At 42.4% G+C, this 14,956-nt stretch overlaps 2 protein-coding genes across 2 annotated transcripts; one reads left to right on the top strand and one right to left on the bottom strand.

Moving 5' to 3' along the window:
* Positions 1 to 764: 764 nt before the first annotated feature.
* Positions 765 to 3,230, bottom strand: LOC131286457 (eukaryotic translation initiation factor 2-alpha kinase 1-like). The gene is made up of 2 exons (XM_058315411.1): positions 3,062 to 3,230; positions 765 to 2,976 (listed from the first exon to the last, which is right to left on the bottom strand). The coding sequence occupies exons 1-2, from the start codon at positions 3,150 to 3,152 to the stop codon at positions 971 to 973; spliced, it is 2,097 nt and encodes a 698-aa protein (XP_058171394.1). The 5' UTR covers positions 3,153 to 3,230; the 3' UTR covers positions 765 to 970.
* Positions 3,231 to 4,243: 1,013 nt separating this feature from the next.
* LOC131286319 (peroxisomal ATPase PEX1) lies at positions 4,244 to 10,676 on the top strand. The gene is made up of 10 exons (XM_058315256.1): positions 4,244 to 4,336; positions 4,486 to 4,713; positions 4,781 to 4,895; positions 4,966 to 6,357; positions 6,420 to 6,678; positions 6,768 to 7,384; positions 7,464 to 7,822; positions 7,902 to 8,075; positions 10,283 to 10,386; positions 10,489 to 10,676. The coding sequence occupies exons 1-10, from the start codon at positions 4,244 to 4,246 to the stop codon at positions 10,556 to 10,558; spliced, it is 3,411 nt and encodes a 1,136-aa protein (XP_058171239.1). The 3' UTR covers positions 10,559 to 10,676.
* The last annotated feature ends 4,280 nt before the right edge of the window (positions 10,677 to 14,956 follow it).

The following is a 14,956-nucleotide window of genomic DNA, read 5'->3' as shown; positions in this document are numbered from 1 at the left end:
GATTTAAAACTTTAATACGATCGCAACCGACCGGAAAGTTGTGAAACTGATTGTAACAACATTCGCTAATATTGAAATAACAAAGCATTGGAACTCAAAGGAAGCCCCTTATGTTCCGTGATATCGACACATATTAATAACAGATCCATCTCTAAGACACGGCATTTCATCCAAATCCAAAGAATGTTATAAAATTCTGCTAAACGATTCTTGACTTCGTCTTCACTTACAACACGATTAAACAATTTATATGAGTGCAATGGTCCGATGGTATTTTTATATATTGTATAGGCAGCAAAAATTGCACGTGCACTCAACCAATCGTAGTTTCGATACTATGCGGCAAAGTTCAGATAAAAATTTGTAATGAGTTCAATTTTCAATGAAGTGTATTGCAAAATAGTTGGGGGAATTTGTTCATTTCTAATTACTAGGTGTCCTAGTGCAGGATTTTCAAACTTTTCATTTTTCTAAAACCTTAATTGGACCAAAAGGAATAAACCATCAGAAGACTTCGTTGGGATAAGTCAAACCGTTTTAGGTAAATTTAATTTTTTTATAAGGAAAAAAGCCGTTTTTACTGAATTTTCCTCTTTTTCGGCTTTTCCTTAGGAATTTTCAAATTCTCTTTTTTCCTAAACCTTCTTTGGGTAAAAAGGTGTCGAAAACAAATACCAACTATATAAAATATAGTTTGTAAAACGAAAATGTAGTAGCAAACAAAAACAGCGTGAATAATAGTTTTAATAATCACAATTTTATTATTCTCTAAGTAGTCTGTAAGTAAAGACCATAATCTATAGAAGTATTTTAAATTATATGGATGTAGTCTTTAAGTATAAACTAACGGGAGGCTAATTAGTTATGAAGTCACGATTCTATGTTGCTCATGAAACGCATGATCGATGTAAGAGTTGAATCAATGCACGAACATTCGATATGGGTATCCTAGCACTGGATGTCATGCTCATTAAGCTTCTGACCGTTGAACTTTTTCTTCCTTTTCCTGGTATACTCGTAACATCTCTTTCAGCTTATTTATTTCTTCATCCTTTGAGCGCAGCTCCATTTCCTTGGTGCGCAGCTGTAGGTTTTTATTTTGAATTTCCAAATTCATGTAGATCAACTCTTGCTCCTTCACGACCAAACTGCGTGTTCGCTGTTCCACGAGCATCCGTTCCTCGTGCGACTCGACCTGCACACGCTGCTGAACGTCGATCTGTGACCGCAGGCAGGCGATTTCTTCCTCGCGTAGCGTTAAGCTGCGCCGCAGCTCCGAAATCACCTTATCGCGGTTGATGCGGATTCGGTTAACCGCTTCGACCAGATCAGGCATCCCGGGACGCCTTGAAGGGTGCATTTGAAGCAGATTTTTTAGCAGCATCGTAAAATCACGCTCCAGCTCGGGTGGATAGTGGCCATGGCGCACTTGTTTTATCGTTTCCGCACGCTCCATGTCGGTGGAAAAAGGGAGCAGCAGTTCGAGCAAGATTATGCCCAGCGAGTAGATGTCCGACTTTGGGTCGCACTTGCCTTCCAGCTGCTCGGGGGCAGCATACAACGGTGTCCCGAAGCCAACGCCGACATGCGAGCTCTGGAGTGGGCAGGCCAGCCCAAAATCTCCCAACTGAATGCTTAATTTTGAATCGTGATCCGAAAGGCTGACGAATATGTTGCTTGGCTTGATATCATGGTGGACTATGCCACGCGAATGTATGTAGTTGAGCCCGTTGAGCAGCTGCTGAAAGATGTCGATCACTATATCCAGATGCTGTACGTGTTGTTCCGACTGCGACTCGTCTCTGGAAGATTCCGAGCTACGCCGGGAGGACGTATCTTTTCCGATCGGAGCACTTTCGATTGGATCTGCTAACTGGGAACTTTGGCGGCAAAATGAGTTCCTTGGAATGGAATTCATCAGATGATTGTTTTGCAAACGATTCTGCAAGAAATCGGTGTAGAACTGGGTAAAATTGTCCGCTCCGTTACGCTGATCCAACCACTCGCGCAGTGTAAGGTGACACAGGGTCATCTGGATGTACAAAGTGGCCCATTTTAGGTTGATGTGAGGTTGGGTATCCTCGATGTTAACCAAGCCTAGAGAGGAGTCTTCTATTTCCGCTATCTGATGCCGATCACCATCACCATCGCCATCCGTGACTTGTCCTTCACTGCTATTTTCGAATAGAATACTAAACTCCTCCGAATCATGCTCTGGTCGACGCAACGAATCGCTGATATCTCGCTTTGTTCTCCTGTTGACCGAATTTTCCGCTTCATCGTCATCTTCGTCTTGGGATGAATAATCATCCTCTTCATCCATCACGAACGATGCACTGTTCGAGCTATTACTTTTCCCAGGCGACATTAGCGGCTCAAGCCAGGCAGCTTTGTACGGTACAATATTGATGTGGTTCAAACTAGCCAGCGTTTTCACCTCCGCCAAATGTACCAACACATTTTTAATGGTGGTTGATCGAATGGTCACCTTCTTGACGGCGTACACGGTATCGTCGAGTTTGTTGCGTGAACGGTACACCTTACCAAAGCCTCCGCCGGCAATGAAGGAAAGCTCCTCAAACTCCCGATAGTACCGGGACCATTCAAGGCCCGATGGAAGCGGCCAGTACTCTTGCAGGTCAGGCAAAACGACCGGCAAATCGTTTCCCCGTGTGATGCTGACCAAATGGTACAGCGCTTTTTGGTACTGGCTGCGCATCATTTCGAACTCGCCCATCGTGTACGTTTCGTCGATCAGGTTGACCGCATGCAATCGTTCGCAAATGGTTTTGTAGAGCGCACGCGAACGTTCCGGGTCCGATTCTAGCAAGGAGCATAGTTGCTGCAGCAAACTTTCCACCAGCAAGCTAACCGGTGCCGATGCTTTCGTTGCTATCCGGGATTGGAGGGACTGTTCGTTGCTGGTCACCTCGATTGTGGTGCGAGTAACCGTTGAGTACGGATTCATCGATCCACCTGAGATTTCGAACAAAAGCGGAATAAATTCTGGATGTTTCGAGAAGGTTCTACGCAGAGGTTACTACATTCGCGCCGTGTGTACCTGAATCGAAGTTTTTAATCGTGGTAAGGTTGGTGTAATCCACATCCAGGTCATCGTCCTCATCCGAATCCAGCGTCATTTCCGTAACCATTTTATTAGGCGGTCCGTTTACTGCCAATCGTTATCTCATTACACTTCCTCAAAAACGCAGCACGAAGGACACAAATTTACGACGAAAATACGCAAGCAAAACAAAACACAAATTTATCATAAAAAATGTGAGAAATGACAGCTGTCAAACCGGCTTTCTTGTGCTGAGTGCTGTGCGAGCGTGCCCCACTATTTCAATATTGTTGATTACTACATAATTCCTATTTTTGTGCTCCAAATAAAATTTTGAAAGAAACTTACGCTTACGAGTAAACTAATTATCAACTGTGTATGATAATGTAATTGTATATGATAGTCATCAACAAAAGTTTTCTAGTCCACTGCGAACGTTCTAACTTGACATGTGCATTGGTGATCCCAAAGACAATCAACAGACAGGTCGGGTCAAAGCTGTTTTTTGCTCCGCTATTGTTGTGACAATTGGTTAAAAAAGTGTTTACAAAAATGTCCAGCATACTTGTGAGAGGTCTCCGCCAAAATTTTCGCGAAATAGGTAGTTGGTTACTCTAGATCACAGTATCCATGGTCTTGCGTTTAGAAACTGCTCTTCAGAGTAAAATCATGGGATATGGATCCTTTTGCTCGCTGTGATTGCCGAAATTAAGTGTGTTGACCAGCCTTTCCCCCGAACATATTCGGAACGCCTCAACTCTTTGTTCTGTTGATGAAACATACCAAATTTGCAGTTTTACTCCACTTTTGTGGATTTGCAGTTTTACACACTTCTACGCTGTTCGTGAGAAGTAAACAAAATTTAAACAAAATGTCAAAACATTTCCCACGGTTTTCGGCTCGTTACATGGCTGGTATGCTGCGACCTGTCTGTTGATTGGCTTTGGGTGGACCCCTCGCACTTAACAATATTTTGACAGTTCTCCCTCAGCTGGAACTAACGATCAAAACAGAAACAGCGATAAGATACCGCCGTTCTTTATTTGGTTTTTACAATTACCAAGCAAAAAGTTCATTTCGTATGTCGTGTTTATCGTTGGTACATTTTACCTAGGCTCAAAGTTCGCCGTCATCTCCTATCGTTTCAGTGTGGCCTCGGTCGATCTGCTCGAGAAGAAAATGTTCCGCCGCTCGTTGACCGTTTCGTATTCGCCGTTCCGCAACAATTATGTCACGCTGCCGGATGGTTATTATCGGATGCTATCAAGCTATGTGAGTATCGAGAAAAGGTGGAAAATAAGTATTCAGTTTCCGAGATAAGTCGATCGGCCAAAAGAATCTGTATAGAAATCAGGCAAGCCTGATGTCACTGCCGTTCGATTGGCTTCATAATCACCCGCGGGACGGATATTTATTTTTAGAAAAACGGGTGTCTCTGCCTGACGCATCGTATCGACACGTTTTATGTGTCCTGGGCACCGTACGGAGGCGGTGGGTTGCAGGAAAATCACATCGGCATAAACGCACAAGTAGCTGCCACTATGGGCCTAAAGGAAGGTGACGCCGTTATGGTCGCAATGATAATGGACGTACGATCGTTGAAGCGAGTAGAAGTGAGCGCGGTCAGTGAGAAGGATTGGGAAATGTTGGTAAGTGGTGACGTTCATTGTGATTTAGATTTACTATCTTTAAAATATGTTATTTTTTCTTTTGCAGCAAATAAGTAGCAGCCGTATTCAATCAATTCTGCTCGATCAAACTCGAATCGTCACCAAAGGACAGAATTTGGTGGTATGGATAAACGATTCTATAAGTATCAAACTCAAAATAAGTAGGCATTTGCAATTGAATTTGTTGGATTTTGAATATAGTTATAATGAAGCTTATCTCCGTTCTTACAGAGTTCCTGATACCCGCGCTACCGTTTGGTAGGCTAGAAAATGACACGGAACTAGTGGTAGAGCCATATAAAACGCTCCCTGGGCTTATAAAGACCCCTGAGATGCCAAAACTGACTCGAAGTAACACCAATTTGAATATAGCAGAGCTTGTTCGCCAGCGCAATATGGAACGAAAAAAGTCTCGTGAAATCATAACGGCTCTGGAGAATGGTTTCTCTTCCGCGTCGCCGAGTATTACTGCGTTTGAGTCCAGTTTACCGCATTCGGTTGATTCGATAAAGAAGCGGCCCACGTCGTGGCAGAAGAGTGTGGAAAGCAACAAAGAAAATGGTATCGCGCCTGCCGGAAGCACTTCAAACCCAGCTCTTAAACGTTCGTCAACGGGAGGAAGCAACTCTTCCGCTGGATCCATAGCTGCCATGCACGCTCAAACGGCCGTCCGTAATTCACTTTTCGAAAACGATCTTGAGCGCCACCTGAACCGTCTTCAGACCAGCAAATCGATGGCGAATTTTCTCGCCAGTGAAACGCCATCTCCGACAAAGGAAACTCCCTCGACGACTGTATCGAAATCGGATCGAAAAAAGGCAGAGCATATCGATGGGTTAGTCGAAACGCTTGGCAGAAAGGTGGCGAAAGTGCACGAGTTCCGAGTAATACGGGGTAAATGGAACTGTCGCCGAAGCAGTTCTCAATTGTGTGATATACTTACGACAAAAAGTAACATACCGAACGGGATGGACATTAATCAACCGTTTCTGCTAACAACGAACGACGGTCGGGAGTACTACGTGAACGTGCGTTTGGCCACCGACGACGAGCGCTTTCCGAAGAACGCCTATCCAACGGTGGAGATAAACGATCGGCTTATGGAACAGTTGGAGATTAACCATGGCGAGAAAGTAACGCTCAAAACCATCCACAATGCGCTGAATATTGTCGATCAAATTGAACTGCTTCCGGCGACGAAGGTCGCGCCTAAAATCGAAGAAGATATTGTGGAAAAGTTTAAACAATTCATTCTGTACAACTCCAAGATACACGCGGTGCTGCTTAACCAGGATCAGTTGTTCAAGTTGCCCGAATATTATCTTACGATCAAGCTACAACCACCATCACTCAAGTACTGCCTCGTTAATAACGCCATTTTGCGGCAAAGTAAAATCACCTGCACGGGAGAGGTGAAACCAGTCGACGAAATCGCGGAGGTGGACTCAGGCAAGCTGGTTAAATCATCAACTGGCAACTCGACGGAAGTGGAAGATAGTTCAAAATGGGTAAAGCTGGAAAAATTTGAAGCCATTACCGAAGAATGTACTGAACGCTTAAAATATGCCCTCTGTCTGGATAAAAGGAATAAAGTTCCACAACAATTTAATGTATTCATTTCGGGTATGTTTTTCTCGTTGCAATATAAAATATTTTTAATTAATTTAATTCTCTCTTCATCGCAGGATCTTCTCAGAGTGGAAGGAAAACGATTTGCCAAAATATTCTTAAACGATTGGCAGAAGCACCGTACTACTGCTTTTCAACTGTGTTCGATTGTGCCAAGCACAAAGGACGCAAGCCGGACTCGATACAGAAAGATCTTCGTCACGCATTGTACTTGTGTATGTTCCACAGTCCTGCCGTCATCTTTATGGAAGGATTGGACGTACTTACACATCATTCAGGTGACCAGAACACACCGGATGCGGAGTACCACAATAAGTAAGTTAATCGATGCGGCCTGTTTTTCAGGAAGTTCTCAACTTGTTTTCTTTCTGTGATGGTTACTAATATTTGTTACTCCTATTCAGGGTCTCCGATGTGGTCCGAAAGCAAATAGAAGAGTTTACCAGTAGAAACCCGATCGCAGTCATTGCGTCGATCAGCAGCGCTTCCAATTTAAACCGTCGTCTCTACTCTTCTCGCGGATATCACCTATTTCAGCAGCTCGTCAAGCTTCCGAACCTAACCAAGACTGACCGCGAGATAGCGATAAAGAGTCTATTTGTGCACCGCCAGTGCAAACTCGATCGCCGAATCAACTGGAAGCGTCTAGCTAACCAAACGGAAGGGTACGCCATCGGGAGCTTGGTGCAACTGGTGGATCGAGCCGTTTTCTACGCGTACAAGCAAGACAGTCGGTTTCCGCTCGTTACGGAGGAAATGGTTGCCAGTGCGCTGGACGTTACAAACGGCTACTGTTTGGCGGGAATCGAACAGGCAAATCGGCAGGCAAACGACGACGGAGCAGATGAAGACGACGGAGTGGCCGGCGATAAAGTTCCGGGCCTTGAAAGTGCTATCGAAGTGTTCCAGGAGGTGCTGATGTGGCCGACGCGTTTCCCAAAAATTTTCGAATCTTCGCCGCTACGGAATCAAGCAGGAATACTTCTTTTCGGTCCACCGGGAACGGGTAAAACATACCTTGGTAAGGACGTTGTGGTAGGAACAAAGCAGATAGAATTCAAATCGAAATTTAATGCCGTCAACTTGTGGTACCGTTCTAGTTTCTAAATTGGCAAAAACCTGGAACCTTCGTATGATCTCTGTAAAAGGGCCGGAACTGCTAGCGAAGTACATTGGCCAAAGCGAGGAAAACGTGCGCAATCTTTTCGACCGGGCCAGGAGCGCCAAACCTTGTGTGCTGTTTTTCGACGAGTTCGATAGTTTAGCACCGCGCCGTGGACACGATTCTACGGGTGTTACGGATCGGGTGGTCAACCAACTGCTGACGGAGCTCGATGGTGTGGAAGGGCTCCAGGGTGTGACTGTGATAGGCGCAACCTCCCGCCCGGAGCTGCTCGACCCGGCACTGCTGCGTTCCGGGCGTATCGATAGGTTGGTCGAATGTTCTCTCCCCGGAGTGGTACGTACTTTGCGCTGTGTTATTTGTCACTCACGTACAACTTTAAAGTGTAATCTTTACACTACACTTGTCATTACAGAATGCTCGTCTGGAGATATTCAAAAATCACAGTAAATCACTTGTCTTAGCTAAAGACGTTGATCTTCGTGAGCTTGCCGTCAAATCGGAGTACTACACCGGAGCGGACATTAGAAGCATTCTTACTACGGCCAACATGTTAGCCGTACAAGAATGTCTCGCCATTTCTGAGGAGGTAAGCGATCTCCCTTGGAATATGATTATTAACTTTCTAAAAAAATATCCATCTTTTTTTTTTAAATCCTCGACAACTATAGTTTGTCCGTCGGAAACTCCTTAACATTTATTTTTTCTCTGCATTAGGAATCACAATGTTTTCATACCGTTTGAGCTCTGATCAAAATGAGTCAATCTCAAAATTGTTTCAAGTTCTCTTCCTTCTGTTAGCCCGGTTATTGCTTTTTCTACTGTCGTAAATGTTCCATTCGAATATGAAATGGAAAAAAATGTTAAAATTTTATACTTATGTGGCCTCAGGAATGATACTTATTATTTGCAAAAATCTGTTCATGATTCATGTTATGCAATTAATTTCAGTCCGTTCATTCTGTTCTTCCGATTAGCCCACATTACTTTCTTCTAACCAATCTACGTTACTTACCAAAAAACGTTTTGGTTTGTTTGTTATTAGGTCAGATTATTTTTATTGATGGTCATCAAATTTACTATACAACTTATTATCAATAGCCGAAAATGAAATCTTATAGTGTTTCAACGATCTACGAAGGAATGTTCCGACCAATTTCCAGGACCATCGTTTTTTTTATCAACATATGACACTTGTTGTGAGGTAAGCTGTAACGAAAAGCTGCCCAAGAATCTACAATATTTAATTTAATCAAATCTCACTAGGGATGTCATGCCATATAAGAAAACGATATTTATTTACAATTTACAAAAAATTCTTTTTGCTTGAGCTGTATGTGGCCGAAGTGCGTATGTTTGTTTCTAATCTTTCCATAACTCTATTTTTATTGCGCCTTTCGAACATACGCTGACTATTCTTTTTCATTTGTTCATGATATGTTTTAGTTGAAAAAGAATGGTAAAACTGGTTAGCACACAAAAATGTCTTTCTTGTGGTTATTTATTGATGTTTCCTTTACCTAGTTAACTTGTTTGTGTCAGTCAGGAAGGCTAAACACTTAAAAAATATTTAGTTTAAATATGGCTGCGTGTCAACAAATTATGGAAATCGAAGTATTAGGTTTATTATGACTCATAAGAGATTTGATTTTAAACACATCAATTCAATACAATATCAGTACCCAGAAGAATCCGTCCCCTTGTTTTATCAAGATTATTCGTATTCATTGCTTCAGTTTGTTGAAATTTCTTTGCTGGCTCTCTTGCATAACCCTTACATGCATTCGGGTGTACCGCATCTGAGTAGCATTTAATTACAGGATTTTAATTATGCGCTAACATCTTTGAAACGACTTCGGGTGGCGCCCCTTTCGCCAAACGATTCTCAGTTCGCGGCCGCTAGACTATCTACCAGCGCAAAACACACCCCATTGGAATGGGATGGCTTAATTACGCTCCAGTCTCGCTGCCCGCTGCTAACTTCAACCGTGGCACACCGTGGAAATGCGAGCGAGCGAACGTGTTCGGAAAAGTTTCAACAGCGCGAAGATAAGACCCGCGTTTCCCGTGGTGTCGACTGCTAAGCGACAAAGTCCGCACCGTCGTCGCACACCGATATACCGGCACTGATGCTCCTAATATTCGGTGGAAATGTGGTGCTTTCTTTCCGTCGCTCCATTCTCTGGCGGAAGAATCATAATGAGTTGCAGGTGAAGTTGTTTGGCGTTTAGCTGTTTTAGAAACGTTCTTCTTTTTCGTGCGCATTCTCTCGTCTCGTCGGCATTATACGGAGTTTGGGTACATTTCTCCGGTAGATTATCGACACTAGTGTCAAGCGATGAACGAAGAAAGCGGTCCCTAATGAACCGCATCTACTTTTCCCATCGTGCAAGGATAATGGCTTAAGATGCCGTTCTAGTACCGTAGATATTCCGCGAAAGCAGCACGAACTGTTCATTGCACCTTACCGGCACACGGCTTGTGCTTCGACAAATCCCATGATGAGCTGCCGATTATGTAAATGCATATGTGTCGATAGTGTCGTTCCCAGTACGGTACCGTTCTGCTGTTTCTAAAATGGAAGAAAAACGAGGCAGCGTTAAGCTTTCTCTCCGGGTACCATTCCGTATGATCATTATGATGAGCGCCAGTGGATCTTTACATGCAAATGTCTGTTGAATAATGATCGCCCCCTGCTAGGAGCAAGATTTGAAGGAAGTTTCACATTTTCCCGCCCGGTACTAACAATGAAATGCTCATTTGCTTTTCAAATGCTTTCTTTTCCCCATCGCACAGAATGTACCGGCGCAGATAACGATTAGCCAGCGGCATGTGATGGAAGCGTTTAGCAGTACGAGGCCTTCGCTAACGCCACGTGATGTGGCGAAGTATAAACAAACGTAAGTATTAGACCTACAAAAATATAAAACTTTTTTTTTCTAGTCCACAAAAAATTATCCTCCCTCTTTATATTCTTATTTCTCATTGATGTTTTTTTGTAGTTATGCGCGGTTTACCAACAAGGAACCTCCTTCGCCTGACTTCGTTGCCAAACGAGCCACCTTGGCGTAAGATGGAACACAGCTACTGCAGGTGGATGGGTTTAAAGTGTCGTTATTTTTTTTGTAAGGTAGGAGTTTGCTTTTATTTTTCGTTGACACAGCTTTGCTGGTGCAGTTAAACGCACTTACGTTGGTTTTGATGGGTTACATTTATTTTGCAATAAAAAAAGAAATCAAGGATTGTTGGCATTTACAGCTGATCTTACTAATGATCATTTTATTAGAAAGAATTGAATTCTTGTTTCAATTTTTATTCGACACTTTTATCATTCGTTCGTATCATTCTTAAGGCTCTTCTCGAACTTATTCGTCACTTTTCGATTAAAAGTTTTATTATGAAATATGTATTTAAAAACTTTAATGTTGTGTAGCAATGAAATTGATTTTGCAGACTTTCGATCGTTTTCAGCTTCAATTTTTGAGTTGTTTAAATTTATTCATCCAAACTTAATTTTAAAATTGGAGATTTCCATTCGAATCCGTCACTTATATTTTTGATATAAAAATTTCTTACATGTTATTCCTTTTTTGCAACATTTGTATGTTGCAACCTTGAAATGATTGTTAAAACAAAACAATATGTTCCCATAGAATAATCCCGCCTACAATTGACCTTCCAAACCATCGACAAAAAACCACCATCGGATGATTGATGGCCCGTTGGCGGATGGAGACTAATAGATGGACAAATCGTTATCCACTCCGGTGACCACACGGGACGCTATTTGCAGGCATACCGAACAGATGTACCTTTCCGAACGCTTCCGGCCATTTGTTCATACTGTGCAGCTATGAAAATGACTTTCTCTTCGCTTTCCACTTTTTGTGTTTTTTGCCCGTCGAAATGGTAAACATCAAAATGGTGGAAAATTGGAAAAACTCACATCAACCGTGGAATGGAAAAACAGAAATCCGTGCCGGAACGCTTTGAGTGGTCGGGCCAAAATACCCTCCGGAGTAGACAAAAGCGTTCATGTTGAAAATAAACGGTTGCAGGTCGGCGTGTTTTGTTACGCCCGCGCTCCCACGTTGCACACCTTTATTTCTAATCCCCGAGGCGCAGTGTGTCATCTATGTTTTTTTTTGTCGATTGTAGATTTCGTTTCAGTACTCCGTAGCTCTACTTTGCGCTTCCAACTCCAAGCATCGGTAGATCGACCATGCCTCTATTGGATTTCGCGAACGAGATAAATTGTGCGGGTAGAAAGAAACCCAATTTGTTTGGAACAATTTCCATTTTGCTCCATTTTTATCTCCGGTGTATCGCAAGTGGAGTATTCGAGTGGCGCTTCCGGGTTGGCTGTTTTGATTTCGTTCGCAGGTATTCGAACGCGATTAAGTGGATTTTTTACTCACTGTTGGGTTAATTGCTTTATGAGATTGGACTCTGAGCGTGGAGAAAGAACCACGAATGATTGAGTTCAGCCATTTTGCCTGTTGGTTGTCGTGTTGGAGAAGAAAACTCATTTCAGCGAGGGAATGGTTCGTTAAACACATTACACATTTTATTTTATAGCGCTCCATATTGTTGCTTTCTTTGCAAGCAAATCTCGTAGGGGTAAAATTGACACGGACGTTGTGATAGAGTTTCATAAAATATTCTGTTTAATTTACGTTATACAACAATCTTTTTCAAAATATATATTTTTCTTCCAATTGTATGCTAGCTTTCACCGAAAGTTAAAAGCATAGCTATTGATAACTCCTGCATGGATGAATGATTTTTTTTTTCACTAGCTCAATTGAATGTGTTCTACATCGTAGTCCACGTTTTAGATAAAAATATCATAACATAATTGAAACGAGCGCGATATGTAAAATCAATCTAATGTCTGCCTGATTGCGTCGAGAAAATTAACTCGCTGATGCGAAAATATGCGTTCGCAACGTTCGTACCATTTTCCACCGTTCACTGCTCCCCAAAAAGCGATCGCTAGCAAGGGCGGCGTTTTAATGTGGGCGCTTGATTGGAAATTAATTTTTCTCACTCACGACGCCATGAACGTTCCACGCGTTCGGGTTCGGGTAAAACAGACGCCATCGCGCGCTAACAGCTTTTCCACGGTCCTGTGTATGTATCGCGTAATGTTCAACGGAGCGATCCGTCGATGCGAGTATGGAAAACCTCCTTGTCGAGCTACCCCTAATGCGATGCTTGGGAGGCCTAGCGGGCATGGCGTTAGCTGCTGGTGGAACAAGGTTTCAAAGCGTATCATGTCGAAACACACAGCTAGGATGGTCCTAGGAACGCTTTCACCATTGTGTGTCACCCAACAGGTGACACCGGCCCTCCAGCGAACGAAGCAATGTGGTTCGGTTGGGATCACGCCCCGGTCACAATGATAATCATATTTCCCATATTGAAAATTACTATAATAGTCATTCTACTGTTTAAAAAGGTGTGATGGAGGTAATTGACCGTAGAATCGACACAAATGGAAAATCCCGTAGAACAGGACCCGTCACCGTTACGAGTTTGCGCTTCTGTTCTATCCCGGGCGCTGTTTGTGGGGGGCCAAAGAGATGGAAAAGCTGTAGGGTGTTTGGGGCGTAACCGGCAAAGCCGAGGGTAGAAAATGGCCGATGGAAGTTAATTACATTTGCAGCGTCTTACGATCAGTAAAATGGTTCGTCTAATTACATTTGCCATCAACAAAATAGTTGAAAACGGTGCGAACGAACTTATAGTTTTATCTGCTACTGTGTCTGAACAAGTTGTAATGTGATTTTTGTGATTTATTACTCAAATTACTTTGAAATGCAGAATAATTAGAACAATATACTGTTTGCGATATTATTGCATTGCTTTCATTTAAGATGTTTTGTGTTTCTAATGTATGTTGGACCTTTTGTAAGTTAAGATCCCTGCAATCATTGAATCAATAAAATTGATTTGTTCAATGCGTACATAATGTTGACGTGTTGAAACGTGTTTAAAGTAAGAAACACATGTTTTGCATAATGTGTCATCAGTTTCATTGTGAGAATAGCTGCATGCTTCAGAGAAACATGGCTAATACTTTTTCAAAAAAAATGTCTACGAAATAACTTCAATTCTCATTCAACCGTACCAGCTTTGATGACGGTCGCACAATTCTCTCACTTGGCATCCTTTCTGTCCTATGGGGATACTCAGAAAATTTAAAACCCACATTCGATTACAACTTCTCCGGGTGGCCGTTGTTACAACGCTTGCCTGCATTTATCATATCGACTCAAACACAACACGAAACCGTACGCGAACCATGTTCAACAAAGCAAAAAAAAGGATTTTCACAGTCTCCACAACAAAGGGGAAAAACGTTTTGAAAAAGAAATAATACCGCACACAGAAGAACTTGCCGGAACATTGGCGTGTGGTTGGAATTTTTCATCTCACCCATTCGCTTTTCGACTGGGTATTATGTGAATATCTTCTCCCTAGGAAAAGCAGACCGAGCCGGGAATGAATGCGTATCGAACACGCCACAAAAGCCAACGGAAATGTTAAATCCTTTCTTTCATTGAGCGGTTACATTTGCAAAATCTTCTTATTTCTGCACGACAAGACGAGTTACGGATTCGGAAGCGTGACACGCGATCGGCGTTACAATGGAAAGCAATTTGTTGTGGGAGAGGGTTTAAATTTGTTTATTTACTGACAAAGATTTGTGTCGAAGAAACCATTTCATTGAGTGAGTTGTTTTTGAACTTGTATTAACGGAAGATTGAGGCATAAAATTACATGACTATGCCAAATGCAACAAACTTGAGTATGCCAAAATAGAACAATTTTTCCTAAAGAAGCGACAAGAGCACACATCAAAACTCAATCAATAAGCTATCCATTGCGGGTATGGATCGCTTAAGCTAACCACTTACAAACCCATTACTTGTAAGCACGATTCAGTTATCCTTTTTTGCCCATAATTTCGATCCCGTTGTAAATTACTTTTCTGCCGTACCGTTTGGCAGAAAAACTTTCAGGGAAAGGTGAAAAAGCACATTTTCCAATCTCCAACATGCGGTTCGGTACATGGGACAATTTTTTATCTGATTAACTTCTGATCTCGGTTTCTCTAACGGTTGTTCCGTCGGATCCGTCTCATTATGGTGCGGGGCAGATTCGATCGAAGGAAAATGATTGGGAAAGCTAGGAAGGTTCAAGACATGATGATATTTGTCGCTTGCGATCAAGTAGCACGATATTATTGCTATACGTACGATAGATAATTGATTGAAATCTTCGGTATGAATCAAATTTACGCTGTGTGAAAATGTTTCCATTTTCGATGAATTACATTTAATGCCCCATAACTGTTTCTTATGATAAAAATTGTACAGTTATGTGGAAAAGATTCTATATTGGATGAATTACGTTAAACGCCCTCAAAACAGTTTCTCACGCTACAAAATCGCGCAATTATTG

This window comes from Anopheles ziemanni, chromosome 3 (assembly GCF_943734765.1).
Source record: "Anopheles ziemanni chromosome 3, idAnoZiCoDA_A2_x.2, whole genome shotgun sequence".
Classification (NCBI taxonomy): Eukaryota; Metazoa; Arthropoda; class Insecta; order Diptera; family Culicidae; genus Anopheles; species Anopheles ziemanni.
The sequence above is the reverse complement of the archived record's forward strand: the minus strand, read 5'-3'. Positions and strand labels throughout refer to the sequence as shown.

Bases quoted from the DNA above. Each gene is read 5' to 3' on its own strand.
- LOC131286457 (XM_058315411.1), bottom strand. From the start codon at position 3,152: ATGGTTACGGAAATGACGCTGGATTCGGATGAGGACGATGACCTGGAT. The intron at 2,977-3,061 runs GTACACACGGCG...TCGAAATCTCAG, and splicing joins GATTAAAAACTTCGATTCAG to GTGGATCGATGAATCCGTAC.
- LOC131286319 (XM_058315256.1), top strand. From the start codon at position 4,244: ATGTTCCGCCGCTCGTTGACCGTTTCGTATTCGCCGTTCCGCAACAAT. The intron at 7,385-7,463 runs GTAAGGACGTTG...GTACCGTTCTAG, and splicing joins AACGGGTAAAACATACCTTG to TTTCTAAATTGGCAAAAACC. The intron at 7,823-7,901 runs GTACGTACTTTG...TTGTCATTACAG, and splicing joins AATGTTCTCTCCCCGGAGTG to AATGCTCGTCTGGAGATATT.